General features: G+C 42.3%; 1 protein-coding gene across 2 annotated transcripts in view; it reads left to right on the forward strand.

Annotated features, from left to right (window-relative positions):
• Positions 1–27,371, forward strand: part of SIK2 (salt inducible kinase 2) — a 126,741-nt gene that overhangs the window by 94,627 nt on the left and 4,743 nt on the right. For both annotated transcript variants that reach the window (XM_025355509.1, XM_025355510.1), the window contains exons 5-13: positions 5,570–5,694; positions 6,132–6,255; positions 7,893–8,113; positions 9,996–10,148; positions 17,218–17,382; positions 24,484–24,712; positions 25,407–25,691; positions 25,828–25,991; positions 27,061–27,171. In XM_025355509.1, coding sequence (XP_025211294.1) covers positions 5,570–5,694; positions 6,132–6,255; positions 7,893–8,113; positions 9,996–10,148; positions 17,218–17,382; positions 24,484–24,712; positions 25,407–25,691; positions 25,828–25,991; positions 27,061–27,171 — 1,577 coding nt within the window. The remainder of the gene's footprint in view (positions 1–5,569; positions 5,695–6,131; positions 6,256–7,892; positions 8,114–9,995; positions 10,149–17,217; positions 17,383–24,483; positions 24,713–25,406; positions 25,692–25,827; positions 25,992–27,060; positions 27,172–27,371) is intronic.

Consider the following 27,371-nt stretch of genomic DNA (forward strand, 5'->3'; position numbering starts at 1 on the left):
CTGGAGATTCAAAATTGCCTCAGTGGTGTTGATTCCTAGAAATCATTTACTTTTCCTTAGCTTGAAGATTGGTTTTCAATGTTTTGTTTGTTTTTTTCCTTTTTTAAAAACAAATGACTTAGTTTAACCTAACAATTTTCTTACGTCTCCTGTTTAAATAAAAATCCTAAAAGAATTTAGCAAGTGTAATCTTTTGCAACAGTAAACATTGACAAACTGTTTAAATCTTCTGTATATTTTTCACCGCCTCTGTTTCATTCTGTTTTCTGGCTAGTCAAAGAGTGGTCTGGAGACCAGCAGCATGAGCATCACTTCAAAGCTTGTTACAAATGCAGAATCTGAGGCCCGTCCCTAAACGTACTGAGTCAGAGTCTGCACTTTAGCAATTTCCCCAGGTGATTTATATGCATGTTAGTATTTGATTTATTTCATTACTTCATTCCAACAAACAGAATTCTCCATTTTGTACCTGGTTCCCATTAGACAATAATCATCAGAATCAGCTTATTTACTCTATGCAAGACCCTCTTATTCCTAAAACATCATGCCTTTGCTAATGATAATTTTGGGCACTGATAATTTATATAATTTATACAATTTAGTGATGACAGTAATACTGGTTTTTGTTAGGATGATATAGGTCAGTCAGTCAACTTTCAAAATATAGAGCAGAAAACAATAATAGCAGCTCTAGGGCTATGTTCAGATATATCCTTGGTCTGCTGTTGCTGGTTAATTAAGAGATAGAGGACTCAGCTTTTGAGGCCTAGTTGATTTTCATGAGAGTCAGTAACTGATCTGTAATTAAAGACTCTACCCCGAATCCTCTTCTATAAATATTTCAGACCATATAGAACCCAGGTGAGAGAATATGAATACAAATTGGAGAAGACTAAGGAGTCAGGAGGCTAAATGCAATGTGGAATTCCTGAACTGAAAAGGAACACGTGACTAAACTCATGAAATGTTAAGTCTGTAGTTTAATTAATAGTAGTGAATCAATGTTTTGATAATTGAAGCTTAGTTTTGGTGATTATACTGTAGGTATGTAAAATGTTAACATTAGAGGAAGCTGGGTGAAGGGTATGAGGAATTCTGAATTTACTGTTGCAACTCTTCTGTAAATCTAAAAATATTTCAAAATTAAGAGTTTAAAAAAGTCAAAATGAAGCCACATGGCATGGCATAAATGTTTTGTTTATAATAGCAAGCAGAATGTCTGAGGAACATAGCCAAAGTTTTAGGTATTAACTTGCATATCAGAGTTAGAGAAGATATTAAACTAGAAAGCTGTTTGCTTTCTAGCAGGGCTAGGCTGGATCTGAGTCTGGTAGAGAGAGAGACGAATGCCCAAGTGATTGTTTTCATAATGCTTTCCAAAAGTCAGATGATTATTATTTTGTGTTGTTGCAAGACTTCTGTGTTTGCACAGTGGTTGACATGTGTATGGAATGCTGATGTTTAATGAAGGAATGAATGAAATTGGTTAGTATGATGAAACATGAATATAGTCCATGTCATTTGAATAAATGGCAGTAAGAAATAAATCCTGCATTTTCATATTTCATCCCCCCCTACTCACCCCCCACTTCACAATGCACCTTATGCATTTAGGCAGAAAGCTGCAGACTGGGTGAAGCAAGTTATCCAGATTCCTGTGAAGAAATTAAAAGGCTCTTATTTTTAAGTGCCTTTTGCTTCCACTTCTTAACCCTGACAATTATTAACTTCTTCAAAAATAACTATTTTTGACATGCCAGTGAAAGACATGAAGGTAGTGGTTAACAATGAAGCCTCGAAGTAGTTAAACTTGGTTTCTATTCCACTGGTGCAACTTAGTAGCTAGCTGTATAACCTCTGGCAAAATACTTAACTTTATATCCTCACTTTCTCCTAAAATAAGGATACTTCATAGAACTAAGAAGAAATTATCTTCAGAGAGCTTAAGTCAGCTCCTGTCACGTAGTAGAGCACTTTTAAAAGAGGTAGGAACAACATATTCATATGGTAAACCTTTATCGAGCAGCTCTTGTCTGCAGATGATATGCTGAGAGTTGGGAGTACAGACTATTGTCCCCTATTCTCTGCTCCCGAGGAACTTAGTCTGATGTGATAGACAGATAAGTAAAATAATAAATAATAATAGCAACGATAGCTTCTGTTTATTGGCTACCTACTGTGTTTCAATCGCAATATAATATCTATTTCTATCAATACAACTACTTTATGAAGTGTAAATATTGTCCCTATTTTTCAGATGAGGAAACCAAGGCTCCAAGAAGTTAAGTAATTTGTTCAAGATTACATAGCTAATGGAAAACCCAAGATTTGATCCCCAATCTGCCTAACACCAAAGTCTTCCTTAACCCATTCTTCAGATGATTACAAATCCAGTGTTTGGCAGAGGGCAGTGGCTCACACCTGTAGTCCCAGCACTTTGGGGGCTGAGGCAGGAGGATCAGTTGAGCCAAGGAGTTTAAGACCAGCCTCCACAACATAGTGAGACCTTGTCTCTACCCAAAAAAAAATAATAATAGTTAAAAAAATATTAGCCAGGCATGGTCGTGTGAGTCTGTGGTCCCAGCTCTTTGGAAGGCTGAGGCAAAAAGATCACTTGAGCTTGGGAGATGAAGGCTACAGTGAGCTGTGATTCACACCTCTGCCCTCCAGCCTGGGCAACAGAGCAAGACCAGTCTCAAAAACATATATAAATATAACATTTGAAGTGCTTTGACAAGGTTATAGAAGACCTCAGCACATGTAATATTGTTACAGCTTAGTGAGCCTGTCCTTCAGTGTTTCTTTTAATATTCCTATAGACCCAAGTTTCTATATTCATATTACCTACAGAAAATAGAAATAATTACTTAGTACCATTCCTCTTGTAAGTGAACAGGAAGCTTTCTTTGTGCTAGATTTGTAAAGCAGAGGTTGAAACTGGGCTACCACGGGTCCAGAGAAGCGTTCCTAGCTCTTGTTCTCTTGCCTGTGAAGTGTACCATGAGAGCCTAAGGCAATAAAGAGGCCAGGCCACCTTCTTTACAGGCCTCTGTCCCATTCACTCCTTTGAGTTTATTTCACCAGGTCTGAGGAATTTCAGAATGATGTGACTCTATAAGGGCTCCTGGAGACATTAAAACTTACCAATGGGCCAGGTGGTGGCTCACACCTGTAATCCCAGCACTTTGGGAGGCCACGGCGGGTGGATTGCTTCAGCCCAGGATTTGGAGACCAGCCTGGGAAACATAGCGAATCCCTGTCTCTACAAAAAATTTTACAAAAATTAGCCGGGTATGGTGGAGCACACCTGTGCTACTCAGGAGGTTGAAGTGCAAGGACTGCTGTGAGCTGAGATCGTGCCACTGCACTCCAGCCTGGGCAACAGAGCAAGACCCTGTCTCAAAAAAAAAAAAAAAAAAAACCTTACCCGTGCTATTTGGAGAGTATCCTCAATTTACAGGCACTAAAACTCATCCTGTGATTATGGTTTAAAGTGCAGCAATTATTGTATGTATTTCAGGATCTCTGAACACACATCCAAGAGTTTCTTGTGCTGCTTTATCCTGTGAGTGAAATTAACATTTGAACATAGTCCTTGACTCATTTAACATCTAGTCCTTGACTCATGAGAACATCTAGTTTCTGACTCATGGGAACATCTAGTCCTTGACTCATCTGAGAGTGTAGTTTTTCTGGAAAATTAGAAATATATATATCTGTATGTGTCCATATGGGATACGGTGTTTTAGGGGTGGTTAGTCATAGAGGTGGTATTGTGAAGATAAGGCCTTTCTGACAGTCATTTTGGAAAGTGGACTGTGGAGCTGAGCTGAGGTTACTTTGTAAAGAGAGAACTTCTCCCTGGCACCCCCATTGCCTCACACTCCTGGATACCAAAGGCAGACCACAGTGGTGTTCACTAGGTTTAGACTGTATCTGAAGCTCTTTCCCCAGATGTACCGTCTTTTCTCTCTTAAACCCTTAAGCTCCCTCTAACTTTTTCTACCACTCCTATCTACTTTTTTGGGACCTTTTTCTCTGAAAGGCAACAGTTGGTGGTAATGGTTTCACAGGAGGAGGAGAGCTGACCTTTCACGTCTAGTATGCTCTGGCATTTTACATTCTTAATCTCATTTAATCCTCGCAGCATCCTATCTGGGTAGGTGGATTATCCCTACATTTATAGATGTGGAAAAAATAACTTTCCTAGAGGACTTGAAGCTTGAAAGTGATAAAACTAGAAATTAGCTCTAGTTCTTATAACTTCATAGATTGTACTCTTCCACGAAGCTGTAATGATGGGGATCATTACTGTTATTACTGTTACTACTGCTTGCCACTAGCTTTTATGTTAGCAAGCTAAGAGAATGCTTTGCCTAAGGTGCACAAGTATGTATGATCTCAAGGTATGAATGGAGTGAGCTGATTTTAACACATTGGGCCTTTACAGCAACCTGCTGACTAGGTATATTTATCATTTTAACTTTACAGATGGGAGAAACTAAGGCTCACAAAGACTGATCCAAAGTCACAAAGCCAGTCAATCTGTCTGGCAGTGGAGACTCGATCCAGTCTTTCTTGAGCCATCTCTTAAAGCTCACTGTGCATGCAATGCTGCGCTCCTGCTGGCTGGAGAGCCAGTTCCTGTCACTAAGACAGGTTCTTCCGTTAGGAGTATGGAGCAACATAAGACAGCATGAGTATAACTTAACAAAATAATAGGAATTTGTTTCTTCGGTAAGAACATGAGACTATAAAGGCTTAGCAAAAGGGTATAAACTTGCATTTATAACAATACTTAAATTTTTTAATGCATATTGAAGGCATCTGAGTAGTGTTTCTAGAGTGCATTCTCTGTATCAAAACCATAGATTCAGTATGGCTAAGATCATAAGAAGAAGGCCATTGACTGTTTTGAACTATAATGCCACTACGATCCATAAATTAGTAAATGAGTGATGGTGATAGGTGGCTTGTGGCTGGGCTATATGGCCATCAGATGTTAATGAGCTATTCAGATGGGTATCTGCCTAAAACAGAATATGTGGACCAACACTTACAGGGTTGTCACTTAGGAAACGCTGCACTCAGTTGCCTTCAAGGGTTATGTATCTGGGGTAATGGCAGCCAGACAGTCGGTTATGTTTAGGTGAATATCTTAGAGTTTTACTCATTTGTTTCTTTCCTTATAGACCATTTAAGATAAAGAGCTCTTTAGCAGCCATCGGGTAATTGAAATTCTAAGATTATCAAATACTAGTTGGGTTGTCCACTTTAAGGCTGATTTTCTTTCACATGATATAAAGTCTTTTACCAATCTCTCACTTACTCTCTTTGGGAAGAAAACTTGATTCATTTACACATACATTCAGCAACATGTATTGAGTACTTACTATTTGCTAGTCATTGTGCTAATGCCAGGGAAACATCACAAGATAAGATGCCATCCCAGTCCTCACCGTAAATAGTAGTGATATTGTTAATACAGCATATTATAGAATTTATTACAGAGAAATGCAGTATAGTTTGAGAGCACAGATGAAAGTAACATTTATTTCCATCCCAATAGATTTCGGTTTTGGAAATTTCTTTAAAAGTGGTGAACTGCTGGCAACATGGTGTGGCAGCCCCCCTTATGCAGCCCCAGAAGTCTTTGAAGGGCAGCAGTATGAAGGACCACAGCTGGACATCTGGGTACTGCTTTGCTTTGCTGTGTTGTTAAATGCATCTATAATGATAATACTTGGTGCTCTGGCCCATCTTAGAAGCTCCTGGTACTTAACATATAAGCAGTATTTCATATTTTCCACATCCACTGGACTATACTTACTCAGAGCATCTTGAAATGGATCCCTCGGAAAGACTCTCTAAGGATAGGTGTCATCCTAATATCAGCAGTAATTTAAAGTTAAGTAGTAATCAAAATGATCAGATTCAAATTCTTTGGTATTTATTATAAGATACTTATTATAGTAGTCAGGGTTTTGGATTTTTTCAAATTCTGAGAAAATAATAAATTCAGACAGGAATTTTTCAGTCCATATGATTTCAAGAGCCCTGGGGATGTTCAGGAAAACAAAGAGCGTTTGACGTTCTTGGTAGAAAAGTCTCTGCATTGTTTTCTTCCCTAGAGTATGGGAGTTGTTCTTTACGTCCTTGTCTGTGGAGCTCTGCCCTTTGATGGACCGACTCTTCCAATTTTGAGGCAGAGGGTTCTGGAAGGAAGATTCCGGATTCCGTATTTCATGTCAGAAGGTAACAAGCTTTTCATCTTACTTATGGTGTTTTACAGTGTTAGTGCTCCAAGTGAAAGGCCTAGGTAAAAGCTTGGTTTTTTTCCAAGAGTTTGGGTGCCAAATGAAGTGACTGAGCTATAGGTTAAAAGCTCTAGAAAGAAGCAAACTCCTTTATGTAGGCGAGACAGGTTCCAGCCTTCTACTTGTAACTGAACACACAGCATTTCCCAGATTAACAGCAGCATGTCTTCTCATTCATTCTGGGTCTATAAATGTCCCAGGTTTATTTTAGATTTAACGAAGCCCTTTGTAGATACAGACTCAAAACCATTTTACTCCAATATGTAATGGATTTTATAAAATTAAAATTTTTTAATTAAAAAGCCAACTGGCAAAATTCTGCTAAATTCAGATGAGATGCCATAATCCCTGCCTGTCGTGTATTGAGCTGTTACCTAGACAGCAGTTAAGTTTACCCCTTAGTTTCATTTTGGTAAAATTATTCTTAACTTTTTTCTTTCTACTAACAGTAGAAATAATACTCTTTGTAGTTAAGAGCATGGACTGTGAAGCCAGACTACCATACTGCCTGATTTTAATCCTGAGTCCACCGGTTACTGGCCATATGACTTTCACAAGTTTTATCTCCTCTCTCTCTGCTTCAATTTCCCCATCTATAAAATGGAAATAGCAATAGCTCCTACCCCACGGGTGTTGTAAGGTTTAATTAAATTAATCTGTCAATCAGGTATGGTGGTTTATACCTGTAATTCCAGTGGTTTGGGAGGCCAAGGCAGGAGGATCTGTTAAGGCCAGGAGTTGGAGACCAGCCTGGACAATATTGCAAGACCCTGTCTCTACAAAAACAAAAAAAAAATTTTTCAATTAGCCTGTTGTGGTGGCATGCACCTGTAGTCCTAGCTACTCAGGAAGCTGAGGCAGGAGGATTGCTTGCAGTGAGCTGTGATTGCATTACTGCACTCCATCCTGGGCACCCTGACCAAGAATGAGACCCTGTCTCCAATAATAATAATAATAGTTAATAAGCATAATCTATGTAAAGCACTTAGCACAGCGCCTGGCATATAGTGACAGGAGGTTAGCTTATGTGTGAGTGAAGAGCATCATGTCAGCTCAGAGAATATGCTAGTGCTCAAAGTTGCAGCAGTGCAGTTTTCTTGGTGTAGTCAGAAGTAAGTAATATTTTACATACACTTTTCTCGCTACAGTGATATGGAGGAGAGCAGCAGCCCATTGGAGAGCTCTTTGCCTTGCTTACATAGCCTTAGTATATCAGCATTAGATATGACTGAGAATCGATTTACTGTCTGCTTGTTCTAGGAATGAGGCTTATTTATTTTCTTTAGTGGAAATCAAAGTCTGTTTCTAGATATTTTCAGTTGCGAAATTCAGTAGAAAGTTTCATTTAGCCCAGAATCTGATAGACCTACACCCTCCTGTTTTTCTTAGGTATTTGTTCACCACGTTAACTTGACAAATATGAGTAGCCTGCATGTATTCATTTATTCATTTGACCTTCCGTTTTCCAGTAGAGGATACAAAGATTAACACCCTTGTACAAAGTCACGAGTCAAGCAAATAACCCTGAAGTGCAAGGTGATTTATGTGACTTTTGTAACATTGTGTTTTCTATAGATTGCGAGCACCTTATTCGAAGGATGTTGGTCCTAGACCCATCCAAACGGCTAACCATAGCTCAAATCAGGGAGCATAAATGGATGCTCATAGAAGTTCCTGTTCAGAGACCTGTTCTGTATCCACAAGAGCAAGAAAATGAGCCATCCATCGGGGAGTTTAATGAGCAGGTTCTGCGACTGATGCACAGCCTTGGAATAGATCAGCAGAAAACCATTGAGGTAAAGTGATCAGAGATTTGACTAAAGGTATTTCAGGGTTCTACTGCACTTAGCTACTTGAACTTTCATACTCACACCTGTCATCCTGGTCTTTTAGCACATGTATCCCCAGCGCCTAGGCGTACTGTTCAGTGTTCCCTATTGATGACATCAGACTCTATTTATATTTACTTTTATTCAGCATCTTAAATTCCTTTCTTTGCCCCATCTGCCAAAACATTCGAGAGGAGGCATTTATAAAAGAGTCAGAAAAGGCAAAGATGGGAGCTTAACAAATACAAGGTAGAAAGTTGCTTCCAAGATGAAACATGAAGTTTTACATAGGTATTTAACTAGTTTGTATGGAACATAAATGTGCAGCTAGGCAAAGGGCCAAGCAGGAAACAAGAAGGGTAGGTATCAGGTTTAAGAAAGCCGGGGAATTTAGATTGTGAACTGGAGAAACTAAGAAGGCAAAAACAGGTGGGCTCCTGATTTGGAAGTATTTAGGGGTCATAGAACTGTGAAGGGTCATGAACCTGGAAAATTCCTCTTGGCTTTTATTTCTGTCCGCAAATAGTTAGCATACTTACAGGATATACATACTTCTAATACTTCTACAATAGTAAAAAAGCAAACAGTGCTCTTGAGGAAGAAACATAACAAGAATATCAAATGCCTCCTTGTTTGCTGTGAAAGACCAAGGCTCCATGCTGTACTACCTTTCCCCTGCCACGTAGCCATAAGTGAAACCAAACTGACTCTCCTGCTTTGCTCACTGTGCGCTCAGGGATGTTTTTCTGTACTTGTCCCTGAAGTGCATCCAGAGCGGTAGCTGGGCGTGCAATTCCACTGACCTGTGATTTTTGCTGAGACGGCTCTGCATCCCGGTGCCCTGCACAGCACCCATGCCGACTGTCAGGTGGAATTAGAAGCCAAAGGAGCAGTTGTTTCCCTGTTCCCTCAGTATCTGGGAAAGCTGGCAGGCTGGAGATGTGAACATTTGGGAAGCAACTTTATTTTCAAGGTTTTAAGAGGGTGGGACTGCAAAAACAAGAGGAAAAAATTACCTAAGAACGGAGACATAGTGTCTCTCAATTTAGCATCCAGATGCCATTCTCCAGCCCAAAATAATCATCAGAAAGTTCTCCACATACTTTAACCATTCACTTCAGAGTTTTCAATGGTTCAGATTTGTGTTGAAGCCATGGAATTAGAGCCTCGGGCTCAGGTTGCTAACTGACCTTACACCGCCGTTACAGCTATGAGATGGGGCCATGTGGCAGCATTGGGGAATGTCTACATGAGATAATGATGGCATTTTCTCTGACTGGAGAAAAATAAATGGATCTTGTTCATGTAAAAGGGCTGGTCAACCCATTTAAAGGGATCATCATTTATATAATTAATACGAGGCCGGGCACGGTGGCTCAAACCTGTAATCCCAGCACTTTGGGAGGCCAAGACGGGCGGATCACGAGGTCAGGAGATCGAGACCATCCTGGCTAACATGGTGAAACCCCGTCTCTACTAAAAAAAAATACAAAAAATTAGCCGGGCGTAGTGGTGGGCGCCTGTAGTCCCAGCTACTCAGGAGGCTGAGGCAGGAGAATGGCGAGAACCCAGGAGGCGGAGCTTGCAGTGAGCTGAGATCCGGCCACTGCACTCCAGCCTGGGCAACAGAGCAAGACTCCGTCTCAAAAAAAAAAAAAAATTAATACTAGAGACTTGAAGTTTTCTGCCTTCCAGTCTTAATTTTGGAGCAGCTTTCATCTTGAGACACACTTTGTTTTTCACTCTGTTTTTAACAGCACACGTTTCTTTCCGCTTTTTTTTAGGCATGTATAGATCATTGCATTGGTCTTTACGGCTCTTTGCCTTTACCACTTGTTTTTTCTTTCAGTCTTTGCAGAACAAGAGCTATAACCACTTTGCTGCCATTTATTTCTTGTTGGTGGAGCGCCTGAAATCACATAGGAGCAGTTTCCCAGTGGAGCAGAGACTTGACGGCCGCCAGCGTCGGCCTAGCACCATTGCTGAGCAAACAGTTGCCAAGGTAATGCCCCCTTAGCTGAGAGTCTTATCTGTGCATGTGCCTGTTCACATGTTCGACAGATTTTTCATATTATACACAGGGTTAGGATTTCACCCTCTACACTCTGTTTTTCTGTAGAGTTTCTGCCTGCCATTCACTAGATTCTCAAATGTTTTAGCACTTTCTCATTTTTAAGGGTTAACTTTATTTCAAGCAGTTTTTTAAAAGAGGTGTTTCTCTTTTTCATCATTCACAATGTTGAGAATTACTGTCACTAGCTTTCACATTCAATTCCATATAACAAATTTGTATTACAGATTTACCATGTGCAAGCTTCTATTCTTAGGCACTGTTGGGGGTAGGATATATAAACTACAGTCATTGCCCTCAGAGACATCACACTATAGAAGTGAAATAAGACAAGATCGTAAACAACCATCATTCACAATAGGGAAAGATGAGTGCTGTAGCAGAGCCAGGGACAGGGGAGAGAGGGGCACAACTGAACAGGGGAAACGGCATGTAAGACACATCTTCACAGATGGGGAGGACTTGAGTGGTGAGCTGAAGCATTATTGTGAAGAGTTTTGAATGCCAAGGTAAAGAGTTTACTTACAATTCAGTAAGCAACAAGGACCTACTGAAGGCCGCTAAGCTGAAAAGTGATATAATTCTATCCATGCTTTAGGCTAATTAATCTGGTAGCATTATGAAGGATGTGTCAGGAAGAGAAAAGAAGAAATTTGGAGAGAGCAGTTAGGAGAGTGTTACAGTAGAGACGAGAAATACCGAAGGCTTAAATATGGCACTGTTGGAAGCAGAAAAGAAGGGGCAAGTATAAGAACCATTTCAGAGGTAGACTCTGTATGAAGTTAGCAATGGTTCAGAGATGCAGCTCAGCGTGGTGGTTAGAAGCACCTGGAGCAAATCCCAAATTCTACCACTTCCTGCTATGTGACATTTTAAGTTTCTTAAGTCTTTTTGTGCCTTGGTTTCCCAAGTGTGTAATGGGGATAATAATAGAATGCTATGACAATTAAATTAGTTAATATCTGTGAAATAGCTAATGTTTGTGAAATACTATCTGCCTGGCACATAGTAAGTGCTATGTAAATGCTTGTTATATAAAGTAATAAATAAATATTGGGGAGGAAGGGACAACATGACTTAGAGATGACTCTGTTCTTGAGCCAGAGCCTGAGAAAATAGGGGTAGCATTAACTCAGTTGCTCATGAGGAAGATGTGGATCTTGATCCGAGGAGAGAGGCTGGGGCTAGAAATTTGGGAATCGTCCATGTAGAGGTTGAGATGAATGGTTGGTTAGTATGCTCCATTGACTTTCCTGTCCACTTCTGTGAGTAACTGCCTTTATTCAAAATTTAAAAAAAGGCAGAAGAGTTTTGACTTTGTATTTCTTTGGCAGTTTTACAAAATTTACAGGATTATAATAAAATTTTGCACTGGCATCTGCAGAGTATGTTTTAAAAAAGGAAATTAAATCTTCTTGATTTTAGTAGGTAAGTGATGTATTTTGTTATACATACTTTATATATAAAATAAGAGTATTGGCTGGGCGCGGTGGCTCATGCCTGTAATCCCAGCACTTTGGGAGGCCAAGGCGGGTGGATCACAAGGTCAGGAGATCAAGACCATCCTGGCCAACATGGTGAAACCCCATCTCTACTAAAAATCTAAAAATTAGCCAGGCGTGGCAGCGTGCGCTTGTAGTCCCAGCTACTCAGGAGGCTGAGGCAGGAGAATCACTAGAACCTGGGAGGCAGAGGTTGCAGTGAGCCGAGATCCCACCACTGCACTCCAGCCTGGGTGACAGAGTGAGACTCTGTCTCAAAAAAAAAAAAAAAAATTGTGAGTATTGATAACAGATGTGAGTAAAATAATGTATCAATATAGTTCCAGATACTTGAGTTAGAGTATCATTGAGCACTTGGAAATCTTCTAAGTTGAATGGTGTTGCTTTCAAGACAGAAAGAAGGAGATAAAATGAAAAACACTTAAGATGTAGTGGAACCCCTTCCTTCTTGCAAATGCCACTAGACAAAAGGATAGGAAGCTGGAAAGCCCCCAGGTCCAGCAGGCTTTCCCTGCCAAGTCTCTTTATTCTTAAACATTACGCAAGTGAGGGAGTGGTGAGGGGTTATATAAACAGTTGTTCCTGAGCACGTGCATATGTTATTGTACACGATATCCTTTCATGTCTAGACTATGAGCAAATTCCCCGGCATATCTCAAATTATATTTAATTTGGCTTAGGGTTCAGATGCATAACATGGCTTCTTATGTTCAATAATTTTTTAATTACCAAGTACTCTGTGTCCTTTATGCATTGACCTAAGTCTCAATGGAACCTACTTAGTGTAACTAAAATGCTTCTACTTCAAATGGAGTCTTCAGTGCTTATTCACATGCTTGCCTGAGAGCCTTCTGGATGCTGAGCAACAGGCCCCTCCTCTCAGAGATTTCACATTTTGAGTTTTAGTGTTGAACTTGTTAAAAAATAGATTTCTGTTTTTATGGATATAAATGTGCCTAAAGTTTTAGTAAAGCCTTCTCACTTTTAATTCCTTGATGTTCTAATTTTTTTTAAAGAAGTGGCAAATCACTTGTTTCTTGATATAGCAGCAAGAAATTGAGGAAACATGATCCGGTCAATACAAAGATAACGTGAGCCGTGGAATCATGCAGACCTCAGGTTCCACACCAAGCTGAGTGACTTCAGGCGAGTCAGCGTCTCTGAGCTCCTGTGCCCTTAAATACAGAATGGGAACAGCAATACATACTTCATTAGATTGCTACCAAGATACAATTGGTTAACCTGTACCAGAAGTTTAGTTCAACCAATAGAGCACTTACATGCCAGGCACAGTCCTAGCCACTGTGGCTTCAGAAGTACTCTGGAAACAGTCGCTCCCCTTAAGAAGTTCATAGCCTAGTTACAAAATACCCATTATGGCCTTGCACGGTTGCTCACGCCCATAATCCCAGCGCTTTGGGAGGCTAAGGCGGGCAGTTCGCTTGAGCCCAGGCGTTTGAGACCAGCCTGGGCAACATGGTGAAACGCCATCTCTACTAAAAATACAAAAATTAGCCGGTTATGGTGGTGCATGCCTATAATCCCAGCTATGCGGGAGACCGAGGCAGGAAAATCGCTTGAACCCAAGAGACAGAGGTTGTAGTGAGCTGAGATCACACCACTTCATTCCAGTCTGGGCGACACAGTGAGGCTCTGTCCCAAAAAGTAAAACATAAAAAAAAATAAAGTACCCATTATTATTATTTAGACAACAGTGGGATTCCCATCTTAGATTTGGAGTGCTTATGTCTGCTGTATAACATGCAGGAAGTATTAGATCTAACTGAGTTCAGACTATTTAGAAAAAATATGTCATGTCTTTGTCTCATACATTCTAACCACTAGTTTTGGTGGGGTTTTAGGGGAGGTTTTGTTTTTGAGATGGGGTCTTGCTGTGTCACCAAGGCCAGAGCACAGTGGCAATCACAGCTCACTTTAGCCTCAACCTCCTGGGCTCAGGCGATCCTCCCACCTCAGCTTCCCAAGCAGCTGGAACCACAAGTGCATGCCACCACGCCCAGCTAATTATTTTTTTTATCTTTTGTAGAGATAGGGTCTTGCTATGTTGCCTAGGCTGGTCTCAAATTCCTGGGCTCAAGTAATCCTCCTACCGTGGCCTCCCAGAGTGTTGGGATTGCAGGACCTGATGAAGGTCACACAATTAGTGAGCCACCACACCTGGCCTAACCACTAGTTTTTAAGAGTCCTTCCACTGCAAGTTTCCATCAGCTGTAAACAAACAAGAGTAAAACAATCACCTCCAATTCTTTAATTACTGTTTAGAGGTTGCCCTTCACAACAGGTTGTGCCTGTTTACTAGGGCTGCCATAGCAAAATACCGCAGACCTAGTGGCTTCAACAACGGAAATTATTTTCTCACAGTCCGGGAGGCTGGAAATCAGGATGAGGGTGCCATGAGGGTTGCTATCTGGTGAGGCCTGTCTTCTTGGCTTGTAGCTGGCTGTCTTTTCACTGACTCCTTTTCTCTGCGCAAGTGTGGAGAGAAAGATCTCTGGTGTCTCTCCCTCCTCTTAAAAAGGACACCTGCTGTGTGGGCTCAGGGCCCCACCCTTTGGACCTCATTTAACCTTAGTTACCTTCTTCAAGGCCCTGTCTCCAGATATCAGTGGCTCAACTTGTGAATTTTGGCAGGACACAATTCAGGTCATAACAAATACTTGCCTATTGGAATAGTAACGAGTTTCTCATAGGGAAGAATATTATTTTCATTTTAATGGTTCTGGAAAGCACAAAGTCCAAAGAAGAGATTAAAAGCAATAAACATGTGGTCTAAAGAGTGATCACAATTGGTTGGGCATAATCATTGAGTATTGACACTCCTAAAGAATATCTTGATAATACCTGCTTCTTGCGTTATTAATTGACCATCTATTTATTTAATATTTGCTAATCAACTGTGCAATGCTGCGCATGCTGTTTGTATATTTATACCCTCTGTTGTTCCAAAAAGACTCCTTTAGTCCCCTCAGTGATCATAAGACTCCTAAAACCCACCATATTTCCTAGGAAGTGATTGTCACAACAAAAAGTGTTATTCCTTGATGCTATCTGTTATTCCTCTAACCGAGTCCACAGTCAGTTGTAGTAGTCCAGGTCGGATGTGAATGCTGTCAAGGACAATGTGCTACGCTTGGTCTGGCACAGCACCGTCTGGCCATTTAAAGCGTCCAAGCTAGTGGGAGTCAGGGACGGAGCAGCGTGTCATAGTTAGCGCATGGGCATCTCATTTCCATACGGCACCCTCGGTCATGCTTCGCCCTAATAATTTAGACTACCTTCATAGAGAAGGAGCAGTCTACTAAAGCTGGGAAGTAGAAATCAATTCTTCAGTTTTATCCTTTGATTGAAAGGCTAATGATGGGGGTAAGAAGAATGTAGCAAATACACTTTAGTGGGGAGTGTAAATTTTACATAGTGACTAGATAAAAATTTTACATAGTAGCTAGATAATTTAAATGCCTGATTTTGAAAGGAAAACGTTGTTTAACCTCAGAAGTAGCACAGAATATAAGCTTGAGGAGTGACAATACAAGGAAAGCTATCTCTTTATCACACTCTGAATCGTGTGCAGTTGTGTATTTGTTTGTTTTGGGGCATCCAGAACATTCTGACACTTTGCTAATGCTACTTTATTCTTTATCTTATACAGTATAGCCCATGATATTAATATTGGAATATACCAAATATAAAGTATGTTGAAAATATATTCAGAGTATATTCAAATATAAAGTATATTTCTAACATACACCCCCATCCTTGAAAATCGTCAATCCGAGATTCTAACTGGGAACCGTTAGTATTTGAGAACGAGACTGCATTCATTTTACAGTCTAATTCTTACATTCTTGTGATCATTCGGAGGCTTTAGGAAGAAGGGGAAAGGAGGAATTAATGTTACTGAGTTAAGGACATTGCATGTTACCTTTTATAGTCCTGACTTCACTGAGAAGTTGGCATTGTGCTCTCACAGTTGAAGAAGATAAGTTTCAGAGAAGTTAGGAAACTTGATTAAGGTCATACAACTTGTAGGTGATGGAGCCAGGAATCAAACTCAGGTCTTGGGAGAGGAGAAGCTACAATCTCATACCATTTGTCCCTTTGATTTGTCTGAATTTAAAATTCACCATCCTATAGCCCTTGAAATAACTATAGCCGGAAAAATATAGGCCATCCTTCTGCCTTTCATAGTCTAGTATGATGATTGTTTTCTCAGATGTGGTGCAGTGCCTGTTATATTTAAAACACATCTAATAAATTATTCTGGTAGTTTTGAAGGGATGGTGATGAAAGGATCATTCAGCAGCTTCATCTTTAAAATCAATCTTTGCCAATTGTCATAAGGAAAGATTCTCTTTTAAATGATTTTTTTTCCTTTTTTTTCTTTTCTTTTTTTTTTTGAGACAGAGTCTCGCTCTGTTGCCCAGGCTGGAGTGCAGTGGCATGATCTCGGCTCACTGCAAGCTCCGCCTCCCGGGTTCACGCCATTCTCCTGCCTCAGCCTCCTGAGTAGCTGGGACTACAGGCATCCACCACCATGCCCGGCTAATTTTTTTTTATTTTTTTATTTTTTTTGGTATTTTTAGGAGAGATGGGGTTTCACCGTGTTAGCCAGGATGGTCTCAATCTCCTGACCTCGTGATCCGCCTGCCTCAGCCTCCCAAAGTGCTGGGATTACAGGTATGGGCCACTGCGCCCGGCCTTAAATGATTTTTTAAAAGAAGCATTTGTAATGCTTGTTTCCCTAGAGTAGTTAACAAAGGAGACATGAGAACAGACTTCAAACCATCAGGAGCTTTCTATAGTGGGTTGACTTCAAAAACATAGCTTGCAGTAAACGCCTCTCCTTCCACTGGGCCAGCAGGCTGAGTCCAGGCTGTGCATCTCCTTAAAGGAAGGAAGATGTTCCTGTCACCCCATGTGACTGCTGCTTCTCTTTCTTCCTCTTCGCATACACCCTTACCAATAAATACATACCATCTCACCTACACCAAAAAGGTGGGTAGGGCAGACAGAGACATAGCACTGACTCCAGCGTCCCTTGTGTTGTAGTTACTTGTGGGTGTGTATATATCTGTCCCTGGTTTAATTTTGAGCTCCTAGGATTTTTCTATTCTTTATCTGTCTGGTAAGTATTATATTTAAAGAAAGCGATAAATATGTTTGTTGAATTGAAACGAGGAACATTCTTGATTCCTCACAAAAGCTAGCTTTCTTGTCACCTGTGTGAAAGTCAAGCATCCCCTCATGAGGCAGAACTGAAATTTTGTACGACCTCTTTCAGAGGAACTGATTGCTGAGTCTGCTTCAGACCACTGCCTGCACCATATGCATATTTCACCAAGTCTTTCTGGAGTTTCCAATAAATAAATATTCAGTCTTTAATTGCCACAGGAAGAATTATTTTATTCTTAGAACTTTGTGTACTTATAGAGAAGGTATTCATGTTCCCAAACTGTCTGTTCTTGCCATATTTACAGGCACAGACTGTAGGGCTCCCAGTGACCATGCATTCACCGAACATGAGGCTGCTGCGATCTGCCCTCCTGCCCCAGGCATCCAACGTGGAGGCCTTTTCATTTCCGGCATCTGGCTGTCAGGCAGAAGCTGCATTCATGGAAGAAGAGTGTGTGGACACTCCAAAGGTACGGCTGTGTTTGAGAGTCTCGGAACTGGCAGTGTGGCGAGAGATTTCAGTTTGGTCCACAGGTGTTTTACTTTGGCTTTATTGAACGTTATCATTTCCTTAAGTCACTCAGGAGTGATGCTTTTGTGGAGAAAAACCTAAGAACAGTGTCCAGGCTCAACTCTTGTCAGTGTTTATCATTGTGACCATTATGACCATTACGTCAGACCTCGTGGACTTCTGAAAAGTCCTCCTCATCTTTCTCCCTCCTTCACTAATTCCTTCTCTCTTCAAGTTTCCAGATCTCTCACAAGTGTTTGGGAGTATTTTTGATTTGTTTTTTTTTTTTCCCCTAACAAATTAATGCTGAAAACAAAAAAATTAACTTTCATGCCAAATTGGGCTGTATTTGATTGCTATTGCCGCTCTTCTGCATAGGGTACCTCAGGTACAGAACGATGGGCCATCTTTTGTGATCAGTTATACATGTCGTTTTGTCTAATTTGGAAATGTTTAAAAGTTAGTGTGCTGGGCTAGGCGTGGCGGCTCAAGCCTACAATCCCAGCACTTTGGGAGGCCGAGGCGGGCAGATTGCCGGAGCTCTGGAGTTCCAGACCACCTTGGGCAACATGGTGAAACTCCCATCTCTACTAAAATACAAAAAATTAGCCAGACATGGTGGCACACACCTGTAATCCAAGCTACTCAGGAGGCTGAGGCACTAGAATGGCTTGAGCCCAGGAGGCCGAGGTTGCAGTCAGTAAGCCGAGATCGCAGCACCACACTCCAGCCTGGGTGACAGAGTGAGACTCCATCTCAAAAACTTAATTAATTAATAAAAATAAAAGTTAGTGTGCAGAATGAAGTTGGCATTTAGGATACGGAAGATGACAGCTTTTCTCATTCATGGATGTTTCTTTAACTTCCAGTGTGTATTATATGTACTTAGCATAAGCAATGTACAGAAGATCATAATAATGGGTAGGAGAGTGTCATAGATAACATAGGTCTTCGAGCGTGTTCAAAACAGACCTCCTCTTAGTGTGAACTTGGGCCACATAACAGAACTCTTTGAACCTCAGTTTTCTCTTGTATAAAATGAGAACACCAACTTTATGAGACTGTTATGATGATTAATTGAGATAATGTGTGTGAGGTTTGGGACAGATTATAGATAATAAATATTGGTTTCCTGTATTTTTAGCCTCTTTAGGTAATAAAAAGATGAGTGAGACGTGAACTCTGTCTCTCAGAGTTCACTATAGTCTAGCAGAAGAAACATTATACATACTAAAAGATGGCGTGCCAGGTACTGAGTAAATTGATAAAAGATAAAATATGGGCCAGGCGTGGTGGCTTACGCCTGTAACCTCAGCACTTTGGGAGGCCGAGGCGGACGGATCATGAGGTCAGGAATTCAAGACCAGCGTGGCCAGCATGGCGAAACTCCATCTCTACTAAAAATACAAAAATTAGCTGGGCGAGGTTGCGGGCACCTGTAATCCTAGCTACACAGGAGGCTGAGGCAAAATAATTGCTTGAACCCAGGAGGTGGAGGTTGCAGTGAGCCAAGATTATGCCATTGCATGCCAGCCCAGGTGACAGTGCTAGACTGTACCTCAAAAAAAATAATAAAATAAAAAGATAAAATATGATCAGTCCCTTAAGGAAGTATAAATCAGAACGAGACTAGAAAGAGACAGGGGGAGTTGCTTTTAGCTGTTTGATCAGGAAGGTCCGGTTTAATGATCAGAACTGGGGATCGAGAGGCGGGTAGACCCCAGACAGGTGGCTGGAAACCGGGGGTGGGGGGTGATGTCTACAGTGGAGGCAAGACTGGAAAAAGCAAGTACTAGGGAAGCCTAAGTCCATCTCCGTATAGAGGGGTTCAGATGGTCTGAGGAAAAGGGCATGTGCAGGGAAGCGTGTGAAATAAAGATGGAGGAGGTTAGCGTTGAATGGCAAGCCAAGAAATTTAGATGTTTCCCCTAAGCGAGTGCTTTCAATATGGGGATAGGTTTTGGTTATCAGTTGAAACAACTGAAGGCACAGTTGTTCGGGGAGTAGGAAACCACTGAAGATATTTGAGCGAGGAAGCTCTGGGATCCGTGTTGCACATCAGAAAGTTAGCCTGCATATCGCTGTGTGCCCCGGTGCAGGGGAGAAACGTGACCAGGAAGACAGGTTAGAGCCTGTGTCCAGGAGGGAGGCGATGATAGTGACCATGAACCTGGAGGGGAGGAGACGGTAGAAATGAGACGGTGCAGATAAAATTGATAGAATATTAAGGTCTAGGGAGAAGACCAAACCAATAACAAGATTTTGAGCCTAGAAGGAGGGTGACAGCTGTTTTCAGAAATGGGGAACTAAAGGCAGGGCAGATTCAAGAAGGCTGACCATGAGTTCAGACAAGCGTAACCCACAGCAGGCAGCTCAGTGCAAGGCTGCCACAAGCCGGTGTTGAGCTGAGTTGCTGACCAAAAGGATTTAGTGTCTGGGCTCCTGAGGATGAGTCCACTGCCTGGGCGCAGTCTTTCTTCTCTGCCTGTGGTTGCTACTATAGACCCACTCAGAAATTTAGACATCAATTAAGGCAGCATCATTCATTTATTGTAAAGATGTAATTCCCTCAAAAGAATTAAAATGCAGTTGACTCAAGGCTTGTATGTGAGGGCATCAGGCCTAAAACACAGCTCGGGCACTGACTGCTGTATTATGTAGGGCAAGCTATTTTTAAAGCTTGTGATTGTTACTGTAACCAGGAAACAGGCAGGAAATGAATGATTTTGCAGAAGATACAGACAGGAGCTAGATGGTATATTCGCATTTGTAGGAAGAGCAGTGCCACGCTGGAGCTGGCCACCCACACTGACAATGCCACGGTGGCACTCAGCCAGGCCATAGACATGCTCCGGGCTTCTTTGTGGACCATTTTATTTATGTCAGTGAAAATGTCCCTCTTCCCTCCCTAGGACCTCTTTCTTGGGGCCCATAAGTAAGTGCACACACACACAGAAAAACTATCAGAGACACGGTTCCCTTTTTATTGAGACTGCCTTGTGTGAATTTACTGTAACACCCATTTGTTGTTTTCTGATTGATGCTTCATAGCTGCGTGTATTGATACTTGCATTTCTCCTCTCAACTGGGGACACGTATCGCGCATCTCAAAGAGACTTCAGCTCTCCTTCCCTCCCAGAAATCTTCAGTGCTTAAAACTGTCAGTAAAATCCCTTAGGGAGTCTGAATGGAAACTTTGATTTGCAGCTTCAAAAAAATACTGCCTTTCTGAGATAGTCGCCCAACTCTAGATAAGCATGGTTGGATCAGGTGCTCCAAACAGGAACTGAGATCCACAGGTGACATGGGGGCCATATGGGAGGGCAGATGCATAAACCCTGCAGAATAAATCTCCTTTGAGTATCTCTTTTTAATAAGGAATTTTTTATACATACATATACACATACACTTGAGTCATTTTTAGCTTTTTTTTTTTTTTTTTTGAGATGGAGTATCACTCTTGTCAACCAGGCTGGAGTGCAGTAGCGCGATCTCATCTTACTGCAACCTCCACCCGCCGGGTTCAAGCGATTCTCTTGCCTCAGACTCCCGAGTAACTGGGACTACAGGCGCCCACCACCACGCCCAGCTAAGTTTTGTACTTTTAGTAGAGATGGGTTTTGCCATGTTGGCCAAGCTGGTCTCGAACTGACCTCAGGTGATCCGCCCACTTGGCCTTCCAAAGTACTGGGATTACAGGCATGAGCCACCACGCCCAACCCATTTTTAGCGTTTTTATTTGAAATGTAATAAAAGGATTTTCCGAATTACCCCCTTCATAGCCGGATAGCAGAAGGAAACTGTGAGGGTAAATCCTGAAAATGCAGATATAGTGGAGGTGTTTCGTGTCTACTTACATTTTTAATAACTTTTTTTATGACAAAGGTAATACATACAAGTTCTGAAAAGGATATACATCTGGCCAGGTGCAGTGGCTCACGCCTGTAATCCCAGCACTTTGGGAGGCTGGGTGGATCACCTGAGGTCAAGAGTTTAAGAAAAGCCTGGCCAACATGGCAAAACCCCAGCTCTACTAAAAATACAAAAATTAACCAGGCATGGTGGTGCATACCTGTAGTCCCAGCTACTCAGGAGGCTGAGGCAGGAGAATTGCTTAAACCCGCAAGTTGGAGGTTGCAGTGAGCTGAGATTGCACCACTGCACTCCAGCCTCGGCGACAGAGTGAGACTGTCTCACCAGAAAAAGAGAAAAGAAAAAGAAAAATCAAATCAATGAAAAATCAAGTCATTGTTTTCTAGCTGTCCCAGGATAAAATTGAACTCAGCAAATATTTTGTCATAAAAGACATAATTCCTCTTGTAGTCTAGATGAGAAAATAAATGTATAAACTGACAATTTAAGTAAAACCATAAATTCAGGGGTACTGCCGGGTGTTTTGTGTGGCTCAGTAAAAATATTAAGGATAAAAAAAGAACCTGCATGAAAAGAAACACTGAACAGACAACCCACAGAATGAGAGAACATTTTTGCAATCTATCCATCTGACAAAGGTCTAATATCCAGTCTATAAGGAACTTAAACAAATTTACAAGAAAAAAAAAACATTAAAAAGTGGGCAAAGGACAAGAACAGACACTTCTGAAAAGAAGACACTCATGCAGCCAACAAACATATGAAAAAAAGCTCAGCATCACTGATCGTTAGAGAAATGCAAATCAAACCCACAATGAGATACTATCTCATGCCAGTCAGAATGGCAATTATTAAAAAGTTAGGAACAACAGATACTGACCTGGTTGCGGAGAGAAAGGAACACTTTTACACTGTTGGTGGGGGTGTAAATTAGTTCAGCCATTGTGGAAGACAATGTGGCGATTCCTCAAGGATCTAGAAGCAGAAATACCATTTGACCCAGCAATCCCATTACTGGGTATATACCTAAAGGATTATAAATCATTCTATTATAAAGATACATGCACGAGTCTGTTCGTTGCAGCACTATTCACAACAGCAAAGACACGGAATTAACCCAAATACCCATTAGTGATAGACTGGATAAAGAAAATGTGGTACATGTACACTAATACTACGCAGCCATAGAAAGGGTTGAGAACATGTCCTTTGCAGGGACATGAATGGAGCTGGAAGCCATTATCCTCAGCTGAACAGAAAACCAAACACCACATGTTCTCACTTATAAGTAGGAGTAGAATGGACACATGAGGGGAACAACACACACTGGGGTCTATTGGGGGGTAGGGAGAGGGAGAGCATCAGGAAGAATAGCTGATGCATGCGGGGCTTAATACCTAGGTGATGGGTTGATAGGTGCAGCAAACCACCATGGCACACGCTTACCATGTAACAAACTGCACATCCTGCACATAGACCCTGGAACTTAAAAATTGAAGAAAAAAAAAAAAGAGCCTACTTGTATGGCTTATCCTATAAGAAATGTCTTTTGACGGCGGCCGTAAGTATAAGGATGCTCAATAGATAATTACTTAATGATCTTCTTTTCTCTGTTGCCTTATTCATTTCTAAACCATTCTTGGCTAGTTTTAGAAAATTGTATTAGTAGAGAGTTAAGGAGCTTAGAGGTATGAATATAAGTTCTCAAACAGCCATTCTTTCTTGCAAGGAAACTATTAAGTTTAGTCAGAAAGGAAAGTTTATCTGGGGAAGGACCAAGGAGAGAGTAAGAGTTGCTGGCTAGGTTTCAGAGTTTTGCTTTCTGTTGCCATGGGGAAGGTTGGCCAATGTGGAAAGGAAGCATTTGCCACTCTTCCTCTTAAATGACCACTCATCACTTTAAAACCCTGTAATGCATTAGCCACCTTACCCGAGTGAGGGCTACAGCCCAGAATGGATTTTATGGAATAACCTTCCCCTCCCTGCAGCAAACAAAGATCTGAGTCACCCGAGTCTCCTTCTCCAAATAAAGGGCCTCGCCGCGCCTTCAGATTGGCTGCCGTAAGAGGAAAGTTTCCTGTGTGTCTGGCAAAGGGAAACCCCACGCCACCTCTCACATACATGAGCTTCTCCTGCTTCCAAAGGAAACAGCAGCTCTACCCAGTGTTTTCCAGGTGAAAGTACTGCTCAGAACGAAGCGTCTTATTACTGGCTGTTCCTGAGCAGCTATTCATAGGAGAAAATAGATTGATTTCCACGGGGGAATAGTTAAGGTAATGAGGTAAATAATTACCTCCTCACAGGGGCCTTTCCAGCCAGAACTTGCAACCACAAACCCCCCCACTCCCACCCTGCCGCCGGTGTGCTGTTCTGCCTGCCATTGGGCGGTTTGCGTGGCAACTGCATGGGAAGGGCCAGTGCTTGCAGGGAGCTGTGCCGCGCTCACCCCTGTGGGATAGGAACCATCCATAACATATATGTTGCTGCAGGAGACAGAATTCAGTGCCCTGGGGCTTATTAGCCTTTGCTGGAATTTTGGGCCAGTGAGCCATTTGTTGTTCTACAATGGAAGGCTTTGGCTGTCTGCCATTTGAATTTTTTTCAATCCTTTTTGTGGTATCAGTCTGTCTATATAGAATTCTTACTTTCCATTCCTCAGGCACATAGAACCAATTAAAGACTAGAACAAACGGGCAGGTACTTACATTATGAACATAAAAGTCTTCCTAAAACCTTCCAGTATGTTTATGGTTGAAAAGGTGACTACCCCCCCCCTTTTTTTTTTTTTTTTAGCAGTGAGCCATGCCGTTTAAAAAAAAAAAAAAAAACTCATCTTCCCCCTCTTCATTTCCCTTATTAAAAAAAAAAATAACCGGTAGGCCTCAAACTAATATACCCCTGTTCTTCTGGAAACCACTAAAAAAGTTGTTTATTGTAATAATGATGACTCAGAGAAACCTGGGCAGCAGTGCCAGTTCAGGTCATCACGGGCTTCTGTCTCTCTCTGAGTCCTGCAGTTGACTTGCCTTCACTTCTAATCTATGTATTGTCATTCATAATAAATATGTGCATGTTTAAATATTTTACTTAATTTCTAGTTTGCCACAAGTCTTGACATGTTTTCCTTTGTGGATTTTTCTGTCTCAGCAGTGCAGAAACTGAGTTTCCTCTCTCCCCTGGCGTTTAGGTCAATGGCTGTCTGCTTGACCCTGTGCCTCCTGTCCTGGTGCGGAAGGGATGCCAGTCACTGCCCAGCAACATGATGGAGACCTCCATTGACGAAGGGCTGGAGACAGAAGGAGAGGCTGAGGAAGACCCCGCTCATGCCTTTGAGGCATTTCAGTCCACACGCAGCGGGCAGAGACGGCACACTCTGTCAGAAGTGACCAATCAACTGGTCGTGATGCCTGGAGCAGGTACGGTAGAGGAGCGACACTAGCTTAAGTCTTCATGGCATCATCTCATACTCCAATCGCCAACAAGTGGTCATGATGCCAGCCAACTCCTAAAATTGAATCGATAGCTTATTCCTTTATGGAGCAGATTCAGCAGGCATCGCAGATGGAGCCTGGCAGCAGCTATCAAAGGTGAATTGAAATGTCTCAGAGTTGGCTCCCGTAGTCCCCAGGATTCATCTGGGTGCCACATGATTCATCAGGGACTCTGGCTCTTTTGGAGTGGCCGTGATCTTACAGTCTTTTGGAGCGGCCATGATCTTACAGTCTTTTGGAGCGGCTGTGATCTTACAGTCTTTTGGAGCGGCTGTGATCTTACAGTCTTTTGGAGCGGCTGTGATCTTACAGTCTTTTGGAGCGGCTGTGGTCTTATAGTCTTTTGGAGTGGCTGTGGTCTTACAGTCTTTTGGAGTGGCTGTGGTCTTACAGTCTTTTGGAGTGGCTGTGATCTTACAGATGCCACTTCCGGAGTGTTTTCCCCACTAAACTTGAAGATGACTAAATTGGCCAGTAAAAAGTAAACCTCTGAAAAGATGTTTTGATTGGAGATTAAGGACATGGTAGCTGTCAAGTCTCAAGCTGGTTATGCTTTGTACCCTATGTTCCAAGAAGATGCTATTGCTGTTGGTTTTATCTGTTCTGTTTTCTCTTAAAGGGAAAATTTTCTCCATGAATGACAGCCCCTCCCTTGACAGTGTGGACTCGGAGTATGATATGGGGTCTGTTCAGAGGGACCTGAACTTTCTGGAGGACAACCCTTCCCTTAAGGACATCATGTTAGCCAATCAGCCCTCACCCCGCATGACATCTCCCTTCATAAGCCTGAGACCTACCAACCCAGCCATGCAGGCTCTGAGCTCCCAGAAACGAGAGGTCCACAACAGGTCTCCAGTGAGCTTCAGAGAGGGCCGCAGAGCATCGGATACCTCCCTCACCCAGGGTGAGCGCTTCCTCCTCTGCCTTTTGAAACTCGCGTCATAGGAGGGCGGTTTCTTGCCATGTTAGTGTGATCACCTGTGGTCACCGAAAGGCCTCTTATTTTAGTTAAACTGTGTGGTCTTGGTGCTTTCTTTCAGGAATTGTAGCATTTAGACAACATCTTCAGAATCTGGCTAGAACCAAAGGAATTCTAGAGTTGAACAAAGTGCAGTTGCTGTATGAACACATAGGACCAGAGGCGGACCCTAACCTGGCGCCGGCGGCTCCTCAGCTCCAGGACCTTACTAGCAGCTGCCCTCAGGTGGGTACCTTGTGCCCTTCCCTCAGTGACTGTGTGAGTTGGTCCTGAAGATGGTCATTTTCACTTAGAGGATTTCCTCCAGTCCTGGAGCAAACAGGTTCTTTGGGAAAACCCACAGCTTCTTTGCCTTGTGGCTGCCACCTGCCACTGATGGGTTCAACCCATCCACACTGCTTCCAAGTGATCAATACCAGATGGAGGCCTGGAGACTCTTAAGCTGTTTTTGGCTCACAGGGCAGAGAATAGATGAGTGACCTCTTAACAGTCACCCTTGAACTCCCCTTCCTCCGCCACACATGCACAAATGAAGAATAATGAACTGCACCCAAATGAGAAGCTTCTCACCACTACTTTTGATGTGGTATCACTTTAGTAAATATTACAAGTAGATTATTTATACTAAAAATACAATAAATACTGCTACTTATCCGATTTTTTTTTTGAGCCTATTTTCAGTGCACCCAAGAGGATTATAGTTCAAGGCCCACGTGAAGGCCATGGCCTCCTGGCGACACCCAGAGCCTTTGCTCTAGTACTGACTAGGTAGTTGTTAACTAGAGATAATACATGCATAAATGTTCTTTTTTTTTTTTTTTTTTTGAGACGGAGTCTCGCGCTGTCGCCCAGGCTGGAGTGCAGTGGCCGGATCTCAGCTCACTGCAAGCTCCGCCTCCCGGGTTCACGCCATTCTCCGGCCTCAGCCTCCCGAGTAGCTGGGACTACAGGCGCTGCCACCTCGCCCGGCTATTTTTTGTATTTCTTAGTAGAGACGGGGTTTCACCGTGTTAGCCAGGATGGTCTCGATCTCCTGACCTCGTGATCCGCCCATCTCGGCCTCCCAAAGTGCTGGGATTACAGGCTTGAGCCACCGCGCCCGGCCTACATGCATAAATGTTCTAAAGAGTAAGGAGCCCTCAGCCTACTGGGTCCGTAAAAGCTTTGCGTATTAGTAAGTCTTAATGGAGTTGGAATTCCTTTTGGACATTTGCAAAGGTGCTTCAGCTAAGAAGTGAGTTGTTTTTCCCCATGGGGAATTGGTGAAAATTGTTTCCACCCCCTTGCTCCTCAGGAGGAAGTTTCTCCACCGCAGGAAAGCGTCTCCACTCTCCCTGCCAGCGTGCATCCCCAGCTGTCCCCACGGCAGAGCCTGGAGACCCAGTACCTGCAGCACAGGCTCCAGGTGGGTCCTTCTTGCGAGTCCACCTCAGTCTCCTCATCCGGACTGTGTCCTTCTGCAAAGCAGAAACGTGTTTTGCCTGGCATTTATTTAGGGTAGCCGCTTGATTCCTTATAGGCAAGTAGCTTTGGCTCTGTCCTTGAAGTTTCTAGAAAGGTGTTCGGTTTCAGCCTTATGCTCTGTGTTGGTGGTGGGAAAAGCTT

The sequence above is a fragment of the Theropithecus gelada genome, chromosome 14 (assembly GCF_003255815.1).
Source record: "Theropithecus gelada isolate Dixy chromosome 14, Tgel_1.0, whole genome shotgun sequence".
In the NCBI taxonomy this organism is placed as follows: domain Eukaryota; kingdom Metazoa; phylum Chordata; class Mammalia; order Primates; family Cercopithecidae; genus Theropithecus; species Theropithecus gelada.